Source organism: Neolamprologus brichardi, chromosome 2 (genome assembly GCF_056152115.1).
Source record: "Neolamprologus brichardi isolate AB-2024 chromosome 2, ASM5615211v1, whole genome shotgun sequence".
NCBI lineage: Eukaryota > Metazoa > Chordata > Actinopteri > Cichliformes > Cichlidae > Neolamprologus > Neolamprologus brichardi.
Window position 1 is genome coordinate 30,736,748 of NC_142105.1, and position 27,882 is coordinate 30,764,629.

The 27,882-nt window shown below is 41.1% G+C and overlaps 1 protein-coding gene across 1 annotated transcript; it reads left to right on the forward strand.

Annotated features, from left to right (window-relative positions):
• The first annotated feature begins 6,736 nt into the window (after nt 1-6,736).
• On the forward strand, nt 6,737-27,659 carry lnx2b (ligand of numb-protein X 2b). The gene is made up of 10 exons (XM_035911310.2): nt 6,737-7,029; nt 11,932-12,520; nt 14,701-14,894; nt 18,654-18,853; nt 22,066-22,488; nt 23,012-23,140; nt 24,003-24,177; nt 25,338-25,578; nt 25,654-25,812; nt 25,910-27,659. Exons 2-10 carry the CDS (start codon nt 12,117-12,119, stop codon nt 26,043-26,045), a joined length of 2,061 nt encoding a protein of 686 aa, XP_035767203.2. The 5' UTR covers nt 6,737-7,029; nt 11,932-12,116; the 3' UTR covers nt 26,046-27,659.
• Nucleotides 27,660-27,882: the final 223 nt, after the last annotated feature.

Sequence of the window (27,882 nt, forward strand, 5' to 3'; positions counted from 1 at the left end):
TGGTTGCTTCTTTCAGCCCCAGCTTGAGGGTAGTTGACCCAGACGAAGGGTCTGGTCATGTTTCTTATTCCCCAGGGTGCTACTGCTTCTTACACCCTATCACTAGGCATGTTATTTATTGAGTCACCTATTGATTACATGCTTTAAAGAATATTCGCTTTTTTTCTTAGCAGTGATTACAACGTAGAATGCATTTTCAGATTTTGACATTCAAAGTCTTATAATATTAACTGAAAAAAAAGCCGTGGTTCAGCTGGTTCACTTGATGCTGGTGAAGTGAGTTCAGTGTGGCCAGTTACCTAAATACATCCCGCCAGACCCATCTTAGTTTCTGTTAAGGCCAGGGGTCGGGTTAAACAGTAGTTTGATTGAATGGCTGTTCACAGGCCGGTGTGAAATGCCATCTCTTTTGCAATGTGGGAGTAGAAAAAGGGGGTTTCTGTGGCCTTTGTGTGGCCCACAGTCTTAGAGCACGGACCCATTGTTAGAGCCTGACCAGCCAGCCCCTCAGACTCTCCTTTAACCTGCTTTGTCTCAAGCAGTGTGACCATTTCCTTCATTCAGGTCAGGGCAGGGTCGTGACTTTGGACACCAGTCTCCTCTGTCTGTCTGCCCTAGCCGGTATACTCATAAATGCATGTGCCACTGAGACAGATGTGCTGTTGTCACATGTCAGATGCAGCTGAACTAAGAAGATAAGTATGACCAGGTCAGGTGTACTCCTAAATCACATTAATATAAACTTGACATTAAAATAATACCTAAAGTTTAAGCTGCATTGCACAAGTCAGAATACATTTAAGAAAATATGTCACTTTTGTGAGCGTGTAAACAACAGTACCTCATGCACACAGCTAAGATTAGCGCTTTACTGCCTTGAAGTTGTGCAACTGCTTAGAAGAGCGCTCAGTTCCCTCCTCCCTGCGTCCTGAGCCTGGACTTGCCTTATCATGGCCTGGCCATCACGGTGATAAGAGGAGGAAAGACCAAGGGGCCATAACGAACAGTGTGCGTGATCCAGGTCAACAGTGTGAGGAGACTAGACTCAAGAGGGAGGGAAGAGGGACAAGAATATTATCTGATAAGAATCACAGAAGTCTTTTGATGTCAAAGGGGCTGATCCAAGGCTACAGGGTGTCATGCTGAGAGGACGAGCAGAATGACACAGCAGGTACAAACAAGCAGGCCCTTGAAGATCATCCTGGTCTTAAGCACACATACACAGGAGAACCCTAGACTCGCACACAAACACATGCATTTTATATTTGCTTTGGCTTATATCTTTTTACAAATAACATGTAATTTTATAAGAAAATAACAGCAAGAAATTCAAGATTCAAGGACTTGTCAATACAACAATATACACAGTAGTATACTGAAAATGGCGTTTTGACCCCAAGCCCCCCTATGGTGCATTTATAAGAATATAAAAAAAATAGGTGAACAGTTAACAGTGTAAAAAAAGAAAAAAAATAACTATGACTCAGCAAATCTTTAGCAGTGTTGTCCAAAATGAACCACAGCTGACTGTGAGATTACTGAAGCTTGAATGCAGTGAGTGTAGCTGGTTTGGGTCATAAGTCACTGATTAAAATCTATCATGTGCAAGCCAGACAGGACCTGAGGCTACAGTGCAAGCTGCTGCCTGAACCAAATGCCTCGTTGTCTTGCCCAGGGCGAGCTGCAGAAGGTTTATTTGATTTTTATTTTCTTTCTTTTCCCTGGAGTGGCCAGAGGAGGAGTAGGCAAGCTGCTGCAGTGTTACAGTGTCCTTGGTTTCCCCTTAGCAACAGCTAAAAACAAAAGACCACACACACAAACGCCCCTTCGCTCATTTGCAACGTAAGGCCCAATGAGAAGTGTTACACTACAAAGACGAAGGAAACTAGTAGTTTTATTCATTCTCATCAAGTTGCTTTAAATGTTGTCTTACATGCATTGTTATGTCATTGATACCTCTGAGCCCTCGGTCCCCAGTGGACCAAAAAATCATTAAAAAAACACATCACAGTGACCTTTTACCTCATTATAGCGCTTTTTTAAAATGGATTTTATGTAATCTTACATGCGCCATTGTGTAAGACCTGAAAAGAACACTAGTCTAATACACTTTTTACTGCAGCTGAAGTCGTGTTTGGTCACAACTACAGCACCCAGCTGTTTAGGAGAAGTGTCATTTTGAAAGCAAAGAAAACAAACTGAATATTTGTGAGCTGTGCTTGAAGGCATGTCTTTTTTTTTTTCTTTTTACTGTGATCTATCAGGAGAGGTGTGACTCTTTATGAAAGAAACTGGACAAAATTTCTCCTCATCAAGCCAAAGACTCTGGTATCAGCAACCTGTTACATCCACACTCCAATTAAAAGAATTAAGATGTAAGGAGCCTTCATTATCAGCTCTCTCCGAAGGACATCAAAGGCTGAGGTGGAGTGAGAGTGCAGCTGCCCTGATGGTGTGAGTTTCTCCTCTCTCACTCCAGAAGAACTTGTTTGTGTTGAGGATGTTTACTGATCCCGGGGAAGACAAACAGCCTGTTTCTTGTTTGTAGGCGCCACAGGTCAAACACAGAGCTGTGGGTCCTTTCTGTGTGTGCGAGAGCGAGACTTTGGGATACGTTTTATTGTTTGGCCATTGTTTGTCTTTTATCTGTCTTTGCAACTTACTTCCAACCTTCTCATCATGGGTCAAAATTCAAAAAAAGAAAGACATGGAAAGACATGTGCCTTTTGTCAATGACAGAAACCAGATCTGTACAAAGGCTCTGCATACTGAGATGAGATTTTCTGATAGATATCCTGTTTCATGTTTAATCAATCAATATCAAAACCACAGATAAACTGTTACCAATATGTGTATATGTGTTTAGCTTTATTAGTAGGTTTATATATATTTGCATTTAGTACTTTTTTTTAAATAAATTGAGTTATAGTACCTAACCTAAACACATGGTGTCACTCTTTCTCATCTATTTCACCAACACATGGAGGCCCTCAACGTTTTTTTGACCCATTTCACATGTATCACATAACAACATGGTTGCTGTAAATAATGTTTCTGGCATGATTTGTTTAAATTTGACAGCAAAAAGTGCTGTTATGAAATACAAGCACTTCATAATATTTGTTTGGACTACTTTAAAGTGACTTTTAGTTAGACATTTGCTCTTTTTTCTGTTGTTTTGAAAATGTCGGGTAAGCAATCACAGCATTTTAAATTATGCAAAGATCTTTCCACAAAATCAAATGAAAGGTGCTTTTACAACTGATTTATTTATGTTCTAATTTTAATAATAACGTCAGCAAAGAAACCCTAAAGATCATGAAAGATGTGCGGCCCGACTTCCCTGCTCTCTTATGAAATACAGACCATGGGACATCTGTATTGCCTCGTGGAGAGCTTCATTCTGTGAGCTTGTATCAGCAAATGTCACTTTGAATTGAAGCTTCCTACCACGGCTATAAATCCTGGGGTGAACAGGCTTTCACAGAGAGGTTTTATGGCACTGAGACTTCCCTTCCTTTCTGTAGGGGGTATCGTGCTTTACACTGTCCATGTGTCACAGCCCTTTTAACTGGTACAGTGCCAAAACTGCTAGTATTTTTCTACAGTTTTGCAAAGGTGTTTGGAAAGTAATTTATTAAGGGAAATGCCAGCATTCGCTAGTTCTGAGTTACTGTGCTGTGAATTTTTTTTTTTTAACTTCCTGGCATTTGTATGTGTGTCAGTTAATTAGAAAAACACATAACATGCATCAGCTATCATAATCACAACGGCCACTGTGGATAATCATATGCACTATAGCCTAGTAATTATGTATAAAGTACATTTTGTCTAAAATCTTCATGCTGACTTTAATGCAAATTTGAAGTCTAGACATGCAAAAAAAAAAGAAAAGAAAGAAACCCAAAGGGAAATGTTTTATTGCGCTGCTATAAAGTGATTCAAATATTCGTCCTTTTCAAATACAGAGCAGGAACCCTTTAGAGAGCTCTGCAAGTGAGCTGCAAGCTCACTAGTTTGGGATTCAAGCAAGTATCACATTTCACCATCCAGAACATCGTAGAAATGCACATTTAGACAGTGACAGTTTGAAACATACAATTAAAGGACCATACATGAGCAAACGTTCTTAGTTACCTTACACCACATGTACCATGTATCTGCTGTATCCCAGTTTAAACTCTTATCCATGGCTGCTCCTTCCTGAGCCTGGCGGAGGTCTGTTTTTGTTAAAATAGAGTTCTTCCTTCCCCCTCTGGTTGAGTGCTCATTCAGTAGAGTAAGTAGACATTTACTGCTTCCATAGGAAACAAAGTAACTACTGAATTAAGTGCTTCTAGTAATGTCTTCTGGACAGATCAGACAAAGTGGACACATCTGGTAAAAAACAAATACATCATACCAGCTGTCAAACTCGGTGGTGGAGGGTTGATGATTAAGTTTGTTTCGCAACCACAGGACCTTTGCACCTCTGTATATCAAAGTATTCTAAAGTCAAATGTGAGGACTTAAGCTTGGCCAAAACTGTGTCATGAAATAAGATAATTCCAAGCAAAGCAGCAAATCTACAATAGAATGATAAAATAGTATTTGGTAAATGGATTGGTTCTTATATAACACTTTTCTACTCTAACTGAGAACTTAAAGGAGCACAAAGGAGGGGGGAACAACTAAGCTGTAGTGCCTCTTCACTTCACTGTGCAATACCTTTTGTGCAATACTTTTTGTTAATAATCAGCGGTGCAATAGACTCCATACTTGAAATGTGCAATTCACTTGTATTTTTATTTTTATTTCTATTTATTCTATTTATCCCCTTTGTATATTTTATATATATATATATATATATATATATATATATATATATATATATATATATATTATTCTGTAACTCTGTAACTTCTGTCGGTACTGTGCTTTTTTGGAAACCAAATTTCCCAGAGGAACCCACCCGAGGGATTAATAAAGTTTTATCTTATCTTATTTTATCTTATCTTATCTTAAAGTGCTTGAATGGGTTAAAAAGAAAGGCTCTTGCAATGCCCCAGCCAAAGTCCAGACCTCTACCTGCCTGAAATAACTTCAAGTTATTCATACTAAAGGTGGCTCTACAAGCTACTGAATTGTGGGGTCCACACACTGCTACAATGGTGGATGTTCAAGATAAAAGTTTCAATATATATATTAAATGAGAAAAGTAATGTTCGAGTTATAACATTAGTAGTTGTTTGGTTGATTAGTGCCAATTACAGCGCTGATGTAAACATCCATGTTTGTTCGGAGCAGTTTTGATTGTACAGTCTGACAGCTGCAGGGAGGAAGGACCTGCAGAAACGCTCCTTCATGCATCTAGGATACAGCAGTCTGTCACTGGCCACCACCAACTCCTTGGTTTTTCCGGCGTTGATCAGCAGGTAGTTCTGCTGGCACCAGTCCACAAAGTCCGAGTCCACTGTCTGTACTCTGAGTCGTCCTCACCTGTGATGAGGCCGACTATGGCAGAGTCGTCAGAGAACTTCTATAGGTGGCAGCGTGGGGAGTTGAAGTCTGCAGTGTAGAGGGTGAAGTGGAATGGTGTCAGTTCCCTGTGGGGCCCCCGTACTGCAGACCAGTGTATCAGAGACACAGCCCTGTGTCCTCACATACTGTGGGCATCCTGTGAGGTAGTCCAGTATCCACTGGGACATATGGTGGTCCACTCCTGGTAGCTCCAGCTTGTCCCTCAGAAGTCGTGGCTGGATGGTGTTGAAAGCACTGGAGAAATCAAAGAACATGATCCTCACAGTGCTTCCAGGCTTCTCCAGGTGAGTCAGAGCTCGGTGCAGGAGGTAGATGATGGCGTCCTCCTCCGGACGCCAGGCTGGTGAGCAAACGGCACCGGATCCAATGAAGATCCAAAGGGAAAGGAGCTAAAATTATGTTTTTAGTCACAGGATGAACAAAGGGGTTCTACTGGGGTCCAAGAATAAAAAATATGGACCTGGAAAAGAGCAAAACAGGTTCTGTCAAACCCCTGCAAACCTGGCTTCATAATAGAAATAAACTTTATTAATCCCACACTGGGGAAATTCACATGTTATAGCAGCACAGGAGCCAGCAAGAAAGAGTAAACTAGAGATATATTAGAAAAACAGCGTATAAATAAAAAAGGCCAAAAAGCTGCACAAGAGTTATTACTGCCATTTACAAAGGGATATAATATACACTAAACACATATGTACAGAATTGCATATTTCTAAATGAATATCCATTTCTGCTACATGCTATCTCACCATATAGCCTTTATTTTCTTTATCACCAGAGAATATTCAGAAACCAGGCAGTGGGTTTTTATTACCAGCACACCAGTTTATATGTAAACAGGCTGGCTGCTGGTGTTTTGTTTTAGCTCTATGACCTCACACATCTAAAACTGAATGTTGCACTGCACAAAACTCACAATAACTGAGATAAAGGCACTTTGAAAAAGTACAAAAATTACTTGCATACTTTGTGTATCATTAAAAAAATGAAAATAAAATTTAAAAAAGGCATGAATATGCGTCTCTTTTTAAAATACTGGGAGTATTTTTTGCATTTTGTCATAGATGGATATATAGAGTTAGATATCAAAGCAAAATATAATGCTTTGGGGTGAGTTACTGCTTTGAAAGAGTGTTTTGTCTGCCTGGAAAAAGCGGGCTGTTATGTAAAACCTACTGCCTTGGAAAGGGGGACGGTACTGTGTACACCTGCATGGACTTCCCTCCGGTGCTCAAGCTCTTTTTGGTTCAGTGTGTTTGCTCGAAACTGGGAAAGACGCCCAGTCTTCGCCTGCAGGTTCAGCTGCACCTGGGACAGGCCAACGGCTGCTATGTGGTAAAAAGAAAGAAAGAAAAGAAAAAAAGTAGTTAATGAAAACCAGCTCGGGGGAGACACTGGCCAGACTTTGTGCCGTTTTCATTTCGCTGCTGTACGACTTCACAAAGACCTCGCTGTTCTAGCTTGCGACACGTTTGCTTCTGCTTCCGGAAAACAACCTTCACACAGGTAAGACGAGTTTCGGCTTCGACTTCGGCAAATTCTTTTCGTTTCTGTGTACAAATATCATCAGTAGCCGTTGTATTCTTTCTTTTACGCTTCATGTGAACACTCTGTTCGCGTAAACGAGTCTTAGAGCGCAAAATTCGCGCTTTCACGGAAAAGTAAGTCGCTCAAGGTGTGTAGCAGTTAGCGCTTTCTCCGCGGGGCACGCACGGTGTAGCTGAAGGTGAAGCAATGTCTTCACGCTCTCACTTTACCTGCCTCATTAACCAGTATCCTGGCCGATACCTATGAAGAGCTGCTTTTATTACCCCCTCTGTCATTTGGATCTGTCAAGGTGGTGTTGTGATTAGGAGCTCAGCAACAGCCGTCGGTTGTCAATGGAGGGACAGTGAGTTATTTATGGTGGCAGTGACAGCACGCACATCCAGGCGGTCAGAGTGGAAAATGATCGCAGATGCCCCTGTTGTTTTTTTTCATGTGCGAAATTTTTAACTACGCAGAGAAAATGGTTATTTATTCAATCTGAAGGCGTTTGAAGTTTTTAGCCTTATTATTTTCCTTATTATTTCTATGAAATGTAAATTTCAGAGAGGAAATAATAAAGATGAGCCACAGTATTAAATCCACTGACCGGGTCTGTTAGTTAGCATTTACTTAAATGTGATGTTCTGCTGAGAAACCTTGATTCATCCCAATGTTTTGAAAAATACAATCGACCTTAACTCTGTTTGATGTAAACCAAAGACACTCCCCAACGGTGGCCTTTAGCCCTCAATAGGATCAGTCGTCCCTAAGCTAAAACCACAAAGAACTCCAGATGTTCCATATCAGTGCAGTGAAGACTACTTGTTTTTTGTGGCATGTGATCAAAACATGTCTACTTACCTACTAAACTAATACAGTATATGACTTATATTATCACCACATGTTATAATAAATGTACTCTAAAGAAGCCATTATGCGTAATAACCTCTTTCACCACTTACAAGCTGCAAAAGTGGCACAAACATTAAAACTTCACTATGTGTGTGGGTCTTTTGTATATTGGTTGCAACCCTCTCTAAGGGTTAAAGACCTTGCCGCAGGTGTTGGTTGATTACCACACAGCTCTGGTATTTAACACTGACTGTGTGTTTGCCAGATCTCGATGAAGGTTTGATAGAGTTGATGTGCGTTGATTTATCTTTTCTTGCCGGGTTGCCTCTGGAGTAAACTCATTATTTTTAGTTTACAAATGGACAAAAGGCCTCAGTGGGCCTGGTTTTCGTTTGTGCTATAAATTTATACTGTTATAGTGTAATTGTGTGTAGTGGTGTTGTTATTGTAATGGCTTGAAACTGCTTTTGTTCTTTTGCTCACAGTTGGATTAAGTTAACCTGTTTCAGTTAAATAACTATACGTCTTGAATCAAATACACAGGAATCTTATATTTGGGTCACTCCTGCTGTAAGTGAATCCAGAGCAGAGGATGCAATTTTTTTTAAGGCTGAACTATTAGAAATTTAAACTGTTGACAAAGTAATCCTCTGCTGAGGATTTTTTCGTGGGGATTTTGTTCACGAATTACAGCCCCAGTTTTCTCTCTGTAATAACATAATGAAATTACATACATATGTGGTGTTTGCTTGGCTGCTGTACACTGGGAGGCTTGCATGCCGTGTGCAAACAAGCTTGACCTCTGTGCGTGATTTGTGGTTATGAGACTGGCTCCACACCACGCTGTGCACGAGTCTGCTTTAAGAAGCTTTATTTGTATGTATATTTGAGCCGAAGAGAAGCTAACCTGGGGAAGGCATTTTTGGCAAATTGTCTTGTTGGAAATGATTATTGATTTTGTCCACACACAGTAGTTATGCAATGCAAATACTGCTGATTGTATTTAAAACAGAGGACTTTGCATCCTGTTGCTATAGCAGTTACATAAGATTTCTCAGAGACTGCTTAAAACACGTGGCGTTGAACTTTGATTATAAAGATTAGATTAGATTTCAGTTCAAGATGCTCAAGAGAAGAAATAGTCCTTGCAATCAAAAAGTAAACTTTATTATAGATAATAAAGTTACTGAAAGCTAAGAGTTACAAACAGGGAGTAAAACATACACACAGAGTGATCAGTCAGACTTCCACCATGGATGATAAGACAGTTCTCCCTAGTCTCCTGGCATCCTGCTTATCTCACGTTACCTTGACCACTGGAACGATTCATCATCTGGACTGAGGAAAAACAAGGCAGCTTAATTTTCTTAAGGAATTACAGGCTGCAGAACATATTCAAGTCATAAGCAAAAATGTGGTTTAACCTCTGAGAAATGCTCGCCTGATGATTAAGAGTTATTCATGTCTGGGTAACTAATTCAATTAATTTTCCATTCTAAGTGCGGTATTGTCATTTAATGCCAGACATTAATGGAAGGTAGAGGCAGACATGGCACGCCTCCTGTCTCATGGACCTGAGAAATTACTGTCTAACATGGCCTCACCTGTGTTCACCGAGGGTGTGGCAGCACATGTGATTCACTCATATCAGCTATCAAGGCATGGGATTGGGCCCGGCTTTGAAGAAACGCCACCTCAGGTAATCCTCTAAAAGAGAGCAAAGTACTCTGTAGGGCCACAGACACTTCCCTCGAAAGCTTACGCTGTCACATGATTACAAGGCATTTGATTTGGATAAGGTGTTCCCTGGTGCAGCCTTTCCTCTTTGGTTGCCTCTTAACATATTTCACCATATTTAGTTCAAAACCGCTGGTTTCATAAGCATGGGCTTTAATTTTCTTTTAAAGTAGACACTTTATCATTTCCACACCTCTAATACTTAATACAAACTTAATAACACAATTTAAATGGATCAGCTATGAAATATTCATTTTTACCTGTTATGAAGCGTAGAACGAGCTATAGAGACAAAAAACCTTTTTTTCTGCATAGTTTCAAACTGTTCTTTTCTGCTTTGACATTGGACATTTTAAAGAGATTAACACGCTTTGAAACAAAAGCAGTGCCTGCAGTTTGTAGCGCTTTCTTACTTTGGCTTCATTTTTCAGCCCTGGAGGTTGTCACTTGACCACATTATGCTGTAACTTTTTGAAAACTCTCCATTTCACGTGGAAATTCCCAAGAAAGATGAGTACTTTGATCGAGGTCATGCTTTTTTTTTTTTTTTTGCTAAAAGGCTAATAGCTTTACAGCCAGCGATTCTTAGATTACCATCGTTTTTCAGGATGCTATTTATCCTCCTATGAAGCCATGTTTAATGAGGGCGTGTTGGAATACAAAACCTTTCGGAAGCTCTCTAAGACTAGCTAGTGCATGTCACCGTAGCACAAATCAAATACACCTTTAATGTAAAGCCTAGCTGAATTGTTACCTCTTCATAAATTCAGATGGTGGATTTTACTTTACCGTCATCCACCGAGTGATGTGTTTTCAAGGTAAATGGAGCGCAGCCTGGTTTTTACTGTGTGTGTCTCTGTGCTACAGTATCCTTGACCCCGATTCGTAACAGGAACGGGTATCAGCTGTACAAAGTGAAGAAAGAGAAGGGAGAAGGCCTGCGTACGTGTATATGGAGAGATGTTTGCACGTATTTATAACCAGGCTTTTGTGTTTGCAGTCATTCATTCAGCTACTGAGAGTACTTTACCTGTGGTAGTGCAACATCAGCAGTCTGAGCCACCAACCCCCAAACCTACGCACGCACGCACTCACATACACACACTCACACACATACACTGATGATGGAGGCAGAACAACCATTTCTCCTTTCCTCTCATGGTGCCTAGTTATATTCAATTCCCCTCTGCATTCCTCACACCGGTGCAATTGGAGCTCATACACATCCACACTGATGCACATACACACACGTAGTCTCTCTCTCTCTCTCACACACACACACACAGTCATTATTCTGACGGTCTGCCGGTGAGGAGGCAGGGTTCTGGTTTCATTCAGGCTTCAGGCAACTGCTAGAGTCTCTCCTTTGCGTGCAGTGGCTACTGGGCGCTTGACAGCAAAGATATCATCTCGGGTGAGTCGCTTCAATAACACCGAAGATAAAGCAGTCTTTTTGTGTCTGAAATCAGCGCTGCGATCACAAAGACAGGGGACCTGAACATAGGGACTTTATTGTGGTGGCTCATTTTGTCATTTTCTTATGTGCAAGAGAAAATTTTGTCTTTAGTTGATTTGCATCAAGCCATGTGTCTTATGGTGGCATTTGATAGTCTTTTTTTCTTAGCCTTTCTGACAAAGTATTCTGAAATACTTCTGAAAGTACATCAAGTTATTTTGCTAATCAAGTTAATAAAGCAGTTAATAAATAATCACTGATTATTTCCATCTGCAAACAAACTGTTTTGATGGATGATGTGTCTTCAGTGGGAGATTTCACAATATCCACCTCAGTACATTTGGTGTAATTTGTGATGTTTCTTCATTTGTTCTTATTTGGAGAGGTTGTCTAAAAGTTTCTCCAGTTTCTCTCTAATCAGTGCTCTTCTCATGAGAGGGAATTAAAAGGAGATTACGACCTGCACAAAGGGCTAGAGACCACTGCCGTTTGGGTGCAAGGGGTCATTAGTGAAGGGGATTGCATTTCTGCCCAGTTCATTCAGAATTCTTACTCCCGTGCGTGCTTCGCCTTTGTTCCTTCCCATTAACAGAAGGTTGACTTTAGTCTGTTTTCTTCTGGCTCATTTCACAGAGTTCAGCGCTTTCAGTGAGAAGCACTGTGACTTTTAGCTGAGATGAGAATTCCTTTTGTCCCTCAGGAAACTTGCTGAGAGGAAGCAGCTGTAGCTTTCTGCCATATTGCTGCAGCTTTGTGGATTTGTCATTTCCTGTGTAGCTGCCCAGTTTAAGTAGGAATGGTCTGCTGTACACTTAACTGTGTTTCTGTCTCAACAGAGAATCAACATGAAGATGTGGAGATAACATTTTCGACTCTGGATAAACTGCTTCACTGCTGGAGTGGATTTGGCTGTGGGAATGCAAACGTGGACTTGTGAAATATACTAAAAAGAGTTTGTGAGGAGATAAGAGCGCGCTGATCCTTTCCAGACACAGAAAACTGGACTGAGCTCTCTCAGATAATGGCTACAACAGAAACCAAAGTTAGCGGCAGCAGCACTGTGGGCCTGTCGTGGGCACGCGTCTGTAAGGAGTGCGGCCAGCAGCACGACAGCCAGGACTCCCACTTGTACGAGTACCAGGATGAGGTGGACGATGAACTGGTTTGCCACATTTGTCTGCAGCCTTTACTGAAGCCAATGGACACACCGTGCGGCCACACGTACTGCTTTCATTGTTTGAGCAACTTTTTGAAGGAGCAGGACTTCTGCCCTGTGGACCGCCAGCGGCTGCAGTTACATCAGTGCCGTCCCTCCAGCCTGCTGGTCAGGAACCTGCTGGACAAGTTGACGGTTATGTGCCCACACTGTGCGGAGTGCCAGCAGACAATGCAGCGCTGTGAATTGCAGCCTCACCTGCACAACAGGTAAGATTCAGTGGGATGCTGACTGTGGAAACTGTTTGACCTTCACAGTTCTAACACACATGAAACTCTAAATCTTCTATTATGAGTATCTTATGACGACATTATACGCAGTGCAATAGTTTTACCTAGTTTTCCTTCATTTTGAACCATCTGCATGTAATGTGTCCTATGTTATATTCATGTTCATCTCTGATGCCTTCTTGTGTAAACTACCAGCGACCGAACTTGTGGTTGTCACAAGAACTGTTGAACTTTTTCAGAAACATTTGCTTTCTTGCTTTTTAGGTAAGAGTTAAGACGAGTGTTGAAAGGCTGTTTACTCAATCTGAAGCTACAGCTGGCTTTCGTTTAGTTTAGCCTAGCTTGAAGACATCTAGCCTGTCCACCTTGCAGAACTGCGGAAACTGTTTGTTAATCTGACAGCTGATGTGTAAAGTGGCCACATCACAGATTTACAGGGGGATTCATGTGACAGATTAAAGATTTATTGCAGGCTTGTTAATTAGTAAGCTGACTAAGTGCAGGAAGGCAGTTTCTTTCTTTTTTTTTAAGCTTTGGAAAGAGCCACCTAAATTTGTTCCCTTTTTTCCAGTTTGTCGATTAAGCTAACTGTTATTTATAGCCTCATATTTGGCTTACAGGCACGAGTATTGTAGCTTATCATTCTTGTCGAAACGACAACAAGAATAAAAGCTTAGATAAACACAAGATCTGCAGGGTTTTGTGAAAAAATTCTGATTACTTTGCCGGGAAAAAAAAGAAAAGAAAAACATAACGTCTATAGCTGTGTTTTTGTACGGTGGCCTTGAGAGGTCAAATGTGCTCAAGCTTAAGAAAACACACAAAACACAGTGGAAGTTGGATAAAATACAACAGAAATAGAAAAGATGCAGCAAAAGCCATTTAAAAATAAAAAGTGACAAGCTAAGAGTGAACAGCTAATAGCAAACTACAGTATTATATGAATCATGTGTTTAAACTGCATATCACCTGCATCTTTTTCTCTCTCGCAACACAGATGAATCCTCAAACACCAAAAGTGCAAACCTTTGCGTGTTTTTGTTTCTGTTACATTTGCACCTGGTCCGTCGTGTTATTGTGTCACATAAACACTCCTGTTGTATTTTGTGAGATTTTATGTTTTTCTACTTCTTGTCATGTGTTTTTTTTTCTATATCCGTTGTGGGTTTCTTTTTTCTATTTTAGTCATGTTTTGTATGGTTTTCTGTTTGTTTGACCTTTCAGGGCCACCACAGCTGTGTCCTCTTTGAAACTCTACCAGCTTGCTGGTAGCATAGTTCGTCTGTGTGCACACAGCTGTGTAGTTATTGAGTTCGATACGAGGCACAGGTCACTCTTCTTGTTTCCACACGGAGAGTGTGGTGCTTATCATCCAGTGGCCGCCATGACGCAGTCAGTTGTGGGAGGCAAATTAGCTCGCTGCAGCTTCTCTGTGTAAACAGTGAGGAGGCAAAGTTCAGGCATGAAGACCAGGCACCGGTTCCAGCACAGGCTTAATCAGATTCAGCCTGTCTCAACAGACACTCTGCAATGCAGAGAAATCTGCATAGTGCTTCTCCTCTGGTCTCTTTGCTCTCACAAAACACAGTTAACATTGAATTTTGTTCCCTCAGTTCATTTTCAGCCGTTCCTGTACATGTACCTATAATATTTTTCATTATCTTCACTTAAATATGAATACAGCTACAAAGGTGGGATCTCCTATTAAATGTGGCCAAAGTTCAAATGAGGTAATCATATGTATAATTAATTCCTTTGAGCCAAAAACTCAGACAGCTGTAATGCTCAGTTTTTTTTCTTTTCTGTCAGATCTGTATGATGCCAGTGGGAGGGGATTTCCTTGGTGTTGTCATCTCAACAGCATTGGTCTTGAACACAGCTTCTGCTCTTCAAACTTTGTTTCTGATGAGCAGCTAATTAGAGGAAAGTTGTTTTTTAAAGGGAAGGGATGGAAGTAAAAGCAGCTTGTTTCAGACAGTGGATGGACTGATGGGCTGCACAGCATAAGGGAAATGAGAATTGTTTGGAAAGATACTCTAGTAAAAGAACATAAAGCTGTAGCTCCAAATTGTAATAAAAGATTCTCCTTAAACTCCTTTTAACATCACTAATTCACCCACTTACTTGTTAATGTTCTTCATACTTCTGTCAATCCTCAGATGTCCTGTTTTTAGAAGACTCAGAGAGGAAGCAGAGAAGAGGAAGAGGCCCTCATGGAATGAATTAAAGGGACGTAAGGGTGACGGAGAAGGGTCTGGAGATGCGAAACACTCGGCAACGCTGTCTCGAAATTCAACCCGGGATCAGCCCGAGCCTGGGCTCATTAATCCTGCCTATGAGGAAGGTGAGGAAGGTATGGAGTTATTTTATTAATTTAAAACCCGCCATTTCTCAGGCTGTGCGTTAGAACAGTACCAAATAATCTTTATAGAAGCTTCGAGGCTTAACGGGAATATTTCCAGTTGGTAGGGTGATTGTCAGGACACACACGCGATTTGCTGCTTTTAGCCTTTAAGGGTTTGATTCTGTCTGTCTCAGGTGAATCATCAGCCTGGCTGTAGGAACATGTACCAGCTCACACACGGTTTAACCAGACAGTTGCATCATGGGTGGGAAAAACCCTGAAAGCAACTTGCAAGCCGGTATCACCGACCAAAGTTCAGTAAAACACAGCTGCCAAGCAACTGGTACCAGGTGTCCACAGTGAAGTTTATATTTGTGCAACTATAATCTGTCATTTGTTAAAATCTCAGCAGACTCGTCAGACTCATAAATCTAGACTGATGTTAGATATGTTTAGTAATGCTGCCCCCCCCCCCCCCCCCCCCCCCCCCCCAGCATAAAAACTTCATCATGTTGATTCATCCAGGTTTCACCATCTTTGCCGCTAGTAAAATTCATAGCTTTCTAACTGAATGGGAGCAAATGCATTGGTAGTATTGCTGAGGAGTAAGCATGTAAGTACTTGTACGGTCTGTGTGTATGCACAGGCCATTTCCACGGAAGAGCGAGGCTGTGCAGTGCAGCAGAGTTTGCGCTATCTCGCTGTTATAATCACAAACTGAGGTCCACTCTGCGTCACTCTGTTTCCTTTTCACGATACTCTTCAGTGCATCCCGGAAACACAAATGACACAGATTTACTGGTTTATGTCATAGTGTGTTATTCCATGCAAGTATCTATGGGAAAAATAGACATTTCTAAAATTTTGGTGAAGACGGTGTTTTTCTCACCAAAATGTCTTGCTGGGAGTTAAAGGAGACGATCATATCTGTCTCTGCACTCAGGAAAAAAGATGGGCACAAGATATGCTCAGCTTATCTGAACACAAACATAACAAAAAATGCTCCTACAGCCTGCTCTTCACGCTTTGGGTTTTCTGCGAATTTTGCAGCAACAGGAAGATCATTTAAAGTTTGGATTCTATTTCTGTAGAGTTGATTTAAAGTATAAGTCAACTAACAGTTGATTACAACATTGATCCTTTATATGTATACAGGCTCCAGTAATGTTTAACCTAAACAACTGGCCAACATTAATACTTGTGGTACATTATATGGTCCATATATGGACATTTAATGTTTTTCAGGGTTTTCCGCTGCCTTCAACCATTCTGATAGTTGCAGCATTCTCCCTCTGAGAATTTGCACACATCTGCAAATTCAGAAACTGAAGCAGTGATTAATATCATTCTCACCCAAGTTGCCAGACATACACAGGAGGTATCTGGAGTACTGAGCAGGGCAATCACAATCTACTGACATGGAGGTTTATGTCAGGTCCAGGGTAGATTTAGGTATAAATCCCTTGTAACTTAGTTGTGCTTAATAGGGCGTTTACTGAGAGCTTGTGACATCGCTAGAAAAGAGGTGATGGGGTAAGAGGCAACTTGAAATATGTAAACAAGCTATCAGTGTATCTGAGCTAACTTTATGTGAGGTGAAATAGAAAGTGAATAAGTAAGAGAATGTGGAAAGCTACAGACACCACGGACCAGTAGCCGTTATGGCCCGTATTCACCTGAAGAATGCACGTGTCGTTGATGCATTGCGCTGTAGTGTTTTGTGAGACAATTGACCTTTACAAAGACTCGAACAGACCCTCGCATAGTCACAGACCATTAATGTGTTGAAGGGTGTAGCCTGTTTTTGCTTCCAAATAGTTTCTGGAGTCACTCGTCACTGTTTAGATTGCTTCTACTATTTTCTTCTGAAGTTTCAATCAATGAAAATGTTTGTATACTGGGTCTATGAAATAAATATGCACTAAGCTTCCAATTTCTGTGGTTTTAAAAGTACGCTGCTGGCACTGCGACCAAGCGCTAAATAGCTTATGTTCACTGAATAAAGAATTTTTTTTTTTTTTAAGAAAAAGTTTTTATTGAACAGTGTCAAATATTTGCATGTTGAGTGTGAAGGCATTCATGTGTTTTAATATGAATTACTTTTCCTATTCACTGCCTTTCAGACAGCCTTAGGAGACTTGGTTAGCAGGTTTATATCACGAGGAGAATGAAGATATTATTAAATGGTCAGCACAATTCATGCTCCTTTATAGCTTCTTTCCTCCCCTCATCCTCTGTCCTAATGGCAGTGTCCCATTTGATGATCCAAGTAGGGCTGGGCCGTATCATACCGTTCACGGTAATACCGGTATAATGTCAGGCAACGATAAGAAAGTGAAATATCGCGATAGATTATGGGTAAAACGCGCGTGCGCAGTGCCTTTGTTTTCATACGCACATGGCAGAAAAAGCACGGCATCGACGGAGAATGAGAAGGTCGAAAGTGGATCGTTAAATGAAACGGATGAACCAGAATTGGTTTGTAAAAATGCTGCAACTTCAGTGGCGTGGCACTGATTTAGCTTTCCTCCGTCAGATACACAACAAAGCACTATTCTTGGTAGCGCATGCTAGCAGGCCGTCGTTATTACTGTTTTTTGGAAAATACGGCACTTAAAATCAATCCTGTGATTTTTCTGAAAATCGACAGAGCACCTTATAATCCCGTGTGCCTTATGTATGAATTCTGGTTGTGTTTACTGACCTCGAAACGATTTTATGTACACGGCGCTGGAAAATCTGTCAAATGTTTTAGTACGACTTTGCTAAGCTACAAACCCGCACCGCTTGATGGATTGTCGGAGCATTACGGCTATCGTAGGCAGGAGCCTGGCGGAGTGATACGTACTGTGCTTAAACATAATATTACCGTATTGTGTGTATAACCTCTTTTTAATTTTTGTGGATATTATACATGGTTATGCTGAGGATATGTCGGCCAGTTTCCACTGGAAATGCCTTTTGGTTAATGTCAGCAAGGAATTTGCATTTGCACTGTTAAATTTTTATAACTTTAATGCACATAAAAAAACAGCTGCTTGTTTAAGTGAAAATACATTGATATATACATATATATATATATATTTTTTGCACGAATAAAGTTGTGGAGTTGTAAAGTATTTTGTCTAGTGTCAATTATATCGTCAGTTATATCGTTATCGCAAATTTTCAAATGTATATTGTGATAAATATTTTTGGTCATATCGCCCTGCTCTAGATCCAATCCTGGGTTTTATACACTGAGCAGGTTTTGTTTATGCTAACAATTTACTTGCATGCCGTGTTGAAACATCCTGCAGGGAATAAAAACAATTTAAAGTGCTGGTGTGAATCTTTTAGTGTTTTTATTCATGTGTGGAAAAAACACTGATTTCTGGTGTGTGAATAAATATATTATAGCTGTATTTTTACACCACTGAATTGAACCAGCTTTGCCTTTTCTGTTGTGTTTTTGGATCTATGGAAGTGTGACACCTCAGTAAAGTAGGGTTAGAATTTGTTTAACTTGTGGGCGAGTTACCATATTTGGAAGATAAGAACCGTTTACAAAGATCAAAACAAAACAAAACATAATTAAACAGAGTCAAGCTGGACTCCAAACAGCTCAAACTTGTATGATTATATCTGTTTGTTTCCTTCTTTCTGCTGGTGTTCCTGCATTGGGTATTTTACAAGGTTCATTCCAGTGAAAAAGAGGAGAGAACTGGGAGTAAACAGGACATACAGCCATGTTTATTACTCTTGCTTTTCTTTTCCCCTCTCCTACAGACAACAACTCCCTGCGGTCCAGTTTGGTGGCCGAGGCCACTGTCGTGGAGCTGATCAGAGATGAACCCGGAGAGGAGCTGGGCCTTCGGATCGTGGGGGGGAAAGACACACCGCTGGGAAACATAGTCATACAAGAAATTGTGCGGGACTCAATAGCAGCTAGGGATGGCAGGCTGGCACCAGGAGACCATATTTTAGAGGTGAGAGAAAACAAAAACGAGGGAAGAGCTGGGATTAAGTCGTATTCAGCTGTTATTCAGTGTTGGGATTTAGAAATCTCGTGTCGTGGCATAGCGTGACAAAATTGTTTCGCACACAACACCTTATGACTACTTCTCATGGTATTGTAAACACACCGCTCGTTAGAGGGGGTGGGAAAGTAGACATTCAAGATAAACAAGTTTTGTCTCCGTGGCAACAAGGCGTGGTTAATATTACCTGGCACAAGTGCGTCATGTTAGCTTGAGCAACTTTACTTTGTTGGTGTAACTGACTAACCCACTGCCTTTCACTTTAATAGTGTTCAAACATTAAGGAGGAACTGCGTTTGGTTTCCGCAGAGAATAATCGGAGTGCAGAATATTAATAACAAGAATTTCTACCCTCACATTACTCTGAAATAAATTTCCTGTGAAATACATTTTAACTTTTTCTCTAAAGCTAAGACCTGGAAATGAAAACAAAAACCGTACTGGAGAATAGCTCGCTTTCAGGACGCGAAACAATTGCTTCCTTTGTTTGTGAACCTAAAAAGATGATTGATTTTTGCTGAGGCCTATTCTTAGATTTGTGAGGCAGACGTCAAACAGAAGAGACTTGGAACTAATGTTTACGTACCTGTGATAATCTTGATTATTTTATTAAGAGGCCAACAAAAGTGTAATGTCCATCCTTCTCCTTCAGCGTCTCCAGTTCAGGGCTAACACTGAGAAACAGACAACCATTCACACTCACGTTTATACCTCCCACCTAATTAGGATCCCCAGTTAATTTAACATGCATGGTTTTTGGACTGTGGGAGGAAGCTCGAATTTCCAGACAGACAAGCAGTTGCCTGCCTTGCCTGGTGGCAAGCAGCACCTTGCTTGGGGGCCCAGGCCAGTGTGGGGCCCCTGAGGGCTGATAAACTTTAAACTACAGCAATAATGCACAGTTTGTAGTGACAGTATGAGAGGCCTGAGCCTCCCTTAGGCGTCCCCACCTGACTCCAGTCACTCCCTTTTCAAGTGGCATGCATGATTGTGTTTAAACAAACCTAATGACAGCAATGTAAACTGAGGGGAGGATTCCTGCTGCAAGTGAAAAAAGAAAGAAGAAAAAAGCTAAACTGTGGAGCAGATAATGATTATTAAATGTAACACTGATTTCAAAAGTAATACTATTTTTTTTACAAATGGCAATTCTAAACATGATCCAGATGTTTTTCCTCTCTGTGGATGCTTCACTTCAGCCAAATAGCAACAAAACATAACAGGTTTTGTGGAAAAAAACATTCTCTGCTTATTTTGGTATGAAATTAGACAACCAAGGGCAAAATATGTCTGGTTTTAATGTTTTCAGTGGCATGGAGGAAGCCACAGAATGGCTTTGTGGCTTCTGTTTAGTCAATATTTCTGGATGCAGTTCAAAAACTGCATCATTTATCAGTTACCCTAACCTGCCATCAGCCATGAGACCTGCACCACATTTAGATGAAATGCCACCGCTCATTTTTTTTCAGCTGATGAGAGACGAGCGTGCGATGGTGTTTTGTCTCCAGATGCACAACATTCTAGTGATGAGGACTTTGAAGATTACTCGCAGTTATTTACTCAGAGTTAAATGACTTAATGAGATTTGGATCTTCCAAAAGAAACAACTGAGTGGCTTGTGTCTAGACTGAGTGAGAAAAACTTCCTGACTACAGGAAAAAAATTAATTCTTTCTACTGGAGATGATTTATTTGAATTTTAGGAGTGGGACCGCACCTCATGCCATTGCCCTTCTGCTTCTCTGTCTATGGTTGTATCCCAATTCAGGGTCTGCAGCCTTAAGGTACGCAGCCTTAACGGTCCACAAGGGCCGCGTACTCAAAGACCGCTAAGGCTGGAAGTGCGAGGCTTGTGAAATGGGACGGTCTAGCTTCCGTCGCTACCCAGGTTGCCTAGCAACCATGATACTAACAGCTGGAAACGTTTCAAACAGCTTTGTTTGACAGAAATGAAGGAGAAAATCTTTTGTTCATTTGTTTGTTTGTTTCTACATGAGCTTTGATCATTCTCTGATTAAGCTCAGCTATTGAACGGCGTATATTTTAAAGTAAAGGCTTTAAAACCAAGTTAGTACAAACGTCACTAATGTCACATAACTTTGCCGACATGTGGCCAACAGTAATGTTTTCATGTTCTTCGTTATTAAACATTTGCACATAAATAAGTGACATAATATTCAGTACTTAAAGTTTACTCTTCGGGCGCCCCTCATCCGCCGTTTGTTTTCGGCAAAATTATCCACACCCACCGCCGCGCTATGCATTCTGGATGTGTTGGCCACGAAGTCTACACCGCCACTTCTTTAAAATTCAGGGAAATGAAGGACGCATTTGAGGGCCGCATTTCGAGCAGCCTTCGAATTGGGACAGCCTTCCGCGCGTCGCTGTGACGTAATCGGCCTTAAAATGCGGCCTTTAAGGCTGCAGACCCTGAATTGGGATACAGCCTATATATGGCATCCTGCATGGCTCCCCCCTCCCTTTTCAATTCATTTACCTCACAATAGTATATAGTGATCAGCCGCCAGTTTACTCCATCTGCAGGACGTGACGAGAAGAATCATCTTCCTTCATTGAAATGGATGATGACTTTCTTTATTGCGTTCATGTTGAGGGTTTGTTGGGTTGTGTGTACGATGCAGATGAGTACAGGCTGTTCACTGACAGTATTGTACTGCTTAATAGCAATTATTTTTGCATCCATGCCAGTTGGTGTTTCTGTCCAGCCGAAAGAAACTTATGAAAATAACCAAATTGTGTTAAAGAAGCTGAAACACAACGAGCACAAATGGACCACCTGTGAAAAAAAAACTGTACAGAATCATTGAATTAGGTCGCGTCAGCTCTTTTCTGGAAAACAGAAATTGTATTAATGCAGGGCGTTGTGTTGCGGGGCAACACGGTGGTTAGTACTATTGCCTAACAGCAAGAAGAACCCAAAATCTGCATGTTCATCTCGCTGTGGCAACCATGCTAAATAGCATTAAAGCCAGATATGACAAAGCTTTATTTCCAAGCACATCAAATTACACCACTGTCAAGAAAGGTTGATCTCTTTTATGCTTGACAAATAACTGTACACAGTGAAGGCAGGTAATGTTTGCGCTCAGCTGCTTTATCAGTGACGGTGTTGTTTCTCCTCTTCGTGGTGTCGTGTTCCAGGTGAATGACATCAGCTTGGCTTCGGTTCCCCACACTCGGGCCATCGCAGTGCTGCAGCTGCCCTCCCTCCTCAGGCTCACCGTCATGCAGGAGAAAGGTTTCAAATTAAGGGATCAACGCTCAGACCAAAACCAACCCATTTCCACCGGCTCCCCGGGCTCTCACGGTCCCCATAGCAACGCTACCTCCAGTAACAACCCTGGTACAGTCCTGCAGGTGACGCTAGTGAAGAGTCAGCGCACAGAGCCGCTCGGCATCAAACTCATCCGCAAATCAGATGAGAGTGGGGTTTTTATCTTGGACCTGCTGGCTGGTGGTTTGGCAGCTAAGGATGGAAAACTGAGGAACAATGACAAAGTTTTGGCCATCAATGGACATGACCTGAGGCATGGGACACCTGAAAGCGCAGCCCAGATTATACAGGTAGATTACAGACTGCACCCTTATTTCTTAAATAAACAAAGTTAAGATGCTGTTTAAAGTAAAAACACAAAGAATAAAAAGTTATTCAAAAAGTGACATCAACATTATTATTGTGCAGCCCTTAGCTTACAATGTAAAGCGCCTTGAGGCAAATGTTGTTGTGATTTGGTGCTATATATAGAAATAACATTAAACTGAATTAACAGCATGGTGACAACATTTTGGGACACGGGTTGTTTACAACTTGTACAGACATGAAAGAAGCATCTGTTAGTATGTTTATTATGGACTCTGTCCCCAGCAAGTCTCTACAAGTCATAATACATCTTAAAATTTCTACAGACCAAAGGCACCCAGGAGGGCCATCAATCACAGCATGAAAAATGTATCCTAGGTGATAGTTAGTGGACCAGACATGCACAACCCTCAATGTAAACACCACCTGGCAGAGGAATTCATAATTGGAGCTTTGTATGAAATTTGTTTGTGTAAAATCATTTGCTTTTATTCTTTGTGCCAACAGGCCAGTGAGATGCGTGTGAACTTTGTGGTGATGAGATCTGCGGAGGCTCAAGAGGAAGGAGGAAGCAGCAGGACATCCAGGAGGACGCCTGAGCCGCAGTACTTTAGGCGCCGGTCCACCTACATGAAGGTAACACACAAACCGTTTCCTCCCAAGTCTTTTTTTTTAATTATATATTTTATATCCATGTTTCCAGGTGGTTTCCAGCTGTTGTCTTTTAACACTCCAACGTCGGTAGCAGCGTCTCACAAACTTAGCATGTTTATGTTTACACAGCGTAATTGTGACGTTCACTCCTGTGTCGCTCACACTCAGTTGTACCATACACAGTGAGTGGAAAGAACAGCAACCCCCCGTTTGAGGGGTGAGAGCAGACACCTGCAATGGTGAGCAGAGATAAAAGCCCTTCTTTGGGGCCTCCCTCTGGCCTGATCAAAAGGCCCCGGGTGCTGCTCGCTCTGCCGCTACGGGGCCACTGTCTTGTTGTTTTTTTGGCCGTTTCTTTGCGAGACAGAGGATCAAAGCTGGTAACAGTTAGCTTTCGCCTGCAGAGTCAAGCCTTTTCGTCTTGCTGGGGGGAAAGGGGGGGGGGATTCCCTGCTGTGGAGAGGAAGAACCCCCCCACCTTCCCTTCTGATGGTTTACAGACTCCAGAGAGCCACAAGGAGACTGGTTGAAGTTGTCATTTTCCACACATCTTTTCCAGTACGAGAGCGTAGTGCTGAACCTCACACGTTCCCTCTGCCCTTACCTCTCAGCTCCATCTCAGATGTTCCACATTTGTTTCTACAAGTGGTTTTGTAAGGGGGATCCATTAAGTCAGTGATCCTGGAGAGAATGTGATTAGCTGGCATGTTAGGCCAAACGAAAAAAAGGTTAACTCCTGTGGAGAAAACATGAGGTAGAGGACATGAATTTAAAAACCCATACAATGAAGATGGTCAATATGTTTCTTAGTGCTTGGTATTAATGTGTCTCATTGTTTCCATAGGATCCTCCAGGTGGATTTTCTAGTCAGGAGAAGACCGTGAGTCTGAAAAAGGAGCCTCGGCTTTCCCTCGGCATCACGATCGCTGGAGGGAGGGATTGTCGCAGCCGTCTACCGGTTTACATCACAAGTGTGCAGCCTGTGGGCTGTTTGCACCGAGACGGCACCATCAAAAGAGGTACAAACCACAGGAATAAAAAGAGCGTTCTTGTCTTTGTAACGTTCTCTTGGCCAAGGGCTACGGCTAGAAATGATTTCAATATTTAATTCTTCTTTAGATATCCTCAATCATTTTTGCCTATAGCATGTCAGAAAATGTAAAAATCCCAAAAAATGTCACGATGATATCTTTTCACTTTTGGGTTTCAAATAAATGCCTGTTTTCTATCATGTATAAGCAGGGTTAGAGCCGGTGATCGCGATGAACTGGACAGGCCAACTTTGACAGGAGGGCATTTGGCTCAAATCACTTATTCCATAAAATAAGAAATTAAAAAGAAAAAATAAATATAAATATATATATATATATATATATATATATATATATATATATATATATATATATATATATATATATATATATATAAAGGGAAGAGTGCAATCATAGTCTCACTTACATGCTGTTGCACTTGTGTGCGTGCACACACACATACACAGTGCACAAAACCGAGGTTATAAACTAAAGTGCAAAGTAAGACTTGTTAAATTTATGTTTGAAAGAGAACTACAAGAGTCAATTACGTTTGATTAATAAACCTAAACTCTGGGTCATCTGTACAGGCTACACAGCAACTGTAAGGATAAAAAACTATTTTTAAACACATCATAAACGGACATGCATGATTACAGCCGTCCCTGGACCTCCAAGACCATCCACGCCATCAACACTGTACAGAATAAATTGAACATCTTTTCTGTCCACTGATTAATAATTTAGTAAGCCAGTTTTTGTAGAGATGTACATAAATTCAATCGATTAAGCCTTTAACAAAAACAAAATGACAATGTATTTTAATAAATAAGTGTGACGATTTTGGAAATGACAGCTCTGTTTGAAAATCCACTACAAAAGTACAGGAAAAGGGCAATTTTCCTTTTTTTCCTGCCTCTTTTCCAGGATACAATGTGCTGCTAAAGGACCATTAAAACTGAGAGGATGTCCTAAAATAGAGACTTGACTCTGACTTCTTTAAGAGTTGCTCTTTAAATATTATATCCATCCCACACTTTGTCTGTGGTTGAACTGACATCTTGAGTTTTAAATAAAAATCACTTTAAACAGAGATAATTTTAACTGAACTGGCCTTGTCCTTGTTAACATCATCTGTATTTCTTCAGGGGATGTTCTGCTGAGCATCAACGGTGTTGATTTGACTCAGCTGACCTACAATGAGGCCGTTTCTGTGCTGAAGGCTCAGACGGCTCAGTCCCAGGTGGTGCTTCGTGTCATTCAGACTCTGTCTGAGGAGTCAGAGGAGGACGCCGAGGCTAACGATGACGAACTCGACATTGCAGAAGACTCACGAGACGACAGCCTCAACTGGACCCCGCTGTGGACTCGCTGGCTGGGATTACCAAGGTAAAGCCAACTCAGTGTAATCATTTATATCATAGTCATAGTGCTGTTTGAGCTGACTCTGACTCGTTTCTTCAGTCACATGCACTGGTGCCGGGACATCGTCCTGCAGAAGACCAACAACGAGAGCTGGGGCTTCAGCATCGTTGGGGGTTACGAGGAGAGCCACGGGCAGCAGCCGTTCTTCATCAAAACCATTGTGCCTGGAACACCGGCTCACTTTGATGGACGCCTCAAGTAAGTTAACCACATTTTGACTCCCATGTTACATCATCCGCTCCGGCATCTTTTCGGCAACGACCCTGATAACGAAAATGTCCCGTGGCTTTCTCAGGTGCGGTGATGAGATAGTGGCGGTGAACGGAGCTACAACTGTGGGAATGAACAACTCCTCTCTCATCCCAATGCTCAAACTGCAGAAGAATAAAGTCACGCTGACTGTGGTGTCCTGGCCGGGAAGTCTAGTATAGCAAACCTCACGTGCTCATTCTGTGATCTCCTTTCTTTCTTTACTGGGAATCTCACTGTCCCTTCCACATGTAACCCGTTGAGATTTTTGAGGTCATGTCATACAGAAGATGCGTGTTCTTCAAAACCATCCCATGTACAATAGATGATTTTCCATAGGTGGACTGTTTTTTGCGATATTGTCGTGTAACAATGATGACAATCCATGAATTATGTGCTAAAGACAAACTGGAAGGACTCGTGTTTTTTGGAGTGTCTTTCTGATCCCATTTTAAAGTTGTATGTATATTTTTAGCTTATCTGCCTAATGTTTTATTTGGTCGTGATTACATCTTAGACTGTGTACAAAAATGTAGCTTTAGGGTCTGCAAAGTGAAACTAATGCAGAAGTGCCTTCTTTCTAATGACCTGCAGGGGGCGACTTCATTGGTTGCAAAAAGACATCCCGTTGTACAGAAATCTATGGGAAGATGCCCCCTTTTCTATAACCTCAATGAACATTTTCCTTATGAGTTTATGATCTCCGTTGCTAGTTTTATGCCTTAATGAATATAGCATATAGTTCATCTTGTAAATTATCGTCTTATTTGGAGTGAAACAGGACGATAAAGCAGGGAACGCTTTAGAGCAGACCTGCCTTGTGACTGACAAGTGACTGAATGTGGAGTGTCCTGTGGATTTTCAGTCGGATCCTCACCTCACTCGTCACATCCAGTTATAAAAACCCAATATGGTGACCGCTAGCCCCCTCAGCTCGAGTCTGCACAATGGGACTACGACACAACGGCTGCATCTATCCTTTGTATACAGCCTATGGATGGTATTAGATGTTAAGTACATATGTACATAGTTGAATTGCGTTATTGTTAACAATATGCTGACACCAAATATTTCAGGAAAGTGAAGTCTTAAGTTGATTTAAATTGACATTTTTAATTTAAAATTAGCATCTACATGGAGAATATCAGCAGTGAGATTTTTTTTTTCTTTTTTTTGGACAAAACTAATTTTAAAGGATTTTAAAATGTCAGAAATATTTGAAGTCTACATCATGACAGTAAAGATCACGCTTCTTTACTCAACAAATATGTGTAGAGCGTTTAGTCAGCATTGTGTTGCTAGAGGTTTAATTCCTGTAAGCTCTTAACAGGAAACTTAAACCTGTGTTGTGAAACTCTTAAGCTGGTTTAAAAGAAGCTAATAGATTATTTGACGAACGTTGAGTTTTAATCTAAACTTTCTAATCTGTATTCGCTGAATATGTGTACGTATATCATCTTTGTTTCTTTCCAAATGATAAAGTTGCTCATAATGAACGAGTTTAATAAGCAGGTGCCTTGTAGATATCAAAGGACAAACCAGAATCTATATTTGCCTTAAATGTTTTGCTCCACCAAAAATGCGTTTTCCTCATTATTTGTTCTTCTCGATATTTACTGTTTGTGGGAATTCGAAGCCTTGCTCTGATAGATCTGTGTCGACACATTCCCGGTGGCCTTCGTTGCATCTTTATAGATGAGATACCTGTTGACAAGCTATGGATGGCTGTAAAATTTACAGCAGGTAATGTGTGTATTAGCCACAGTTTCATTATGTTCAATAAAATCATGAAATCATTCCGTCTTTCTGTTATGAATGTTCGGTACACTTTGGGCTTTTTGGGGAGGAACGTTAAGTGTAGTAAAGGCACAGCCACCCTTTATTTATACTTGATGATGGATGGGTAGTTTAGAGGGGATTACAAATACACCAGTATTCACAGAGGAAGGGTGCAAATGTTATAAATAATTTATTACAGTTACTGATGTTGGAAGTCTGTGGCTGGACGGTTTATTAGCC

Excerpts from the sequence above, each read along its gene's own strand:
- lnx2b (XM_035911310.2), top strand. The coding sequence starts at position 12,117 with ATGGCTACAACAGAAACCAAAGTTAGCGGCAGCAGCACTGTGGGCCTG. Across the intron at positions 14,895-18,653 it reads CTATGAGGAAGGTGAGGAAG|ACAACAACTCCCTGCGGTCC; the intron begins GTATGGAGTTAT and ends CCTCTCCTACAG. Across the intron at positions 24,178-25,337 it reads AGACGGCACCATCAAAAGAG|GGGATGTTCTGCTGAGCATC; the intron begins GTACAAACCACA and ends GTATTTCTTCAG.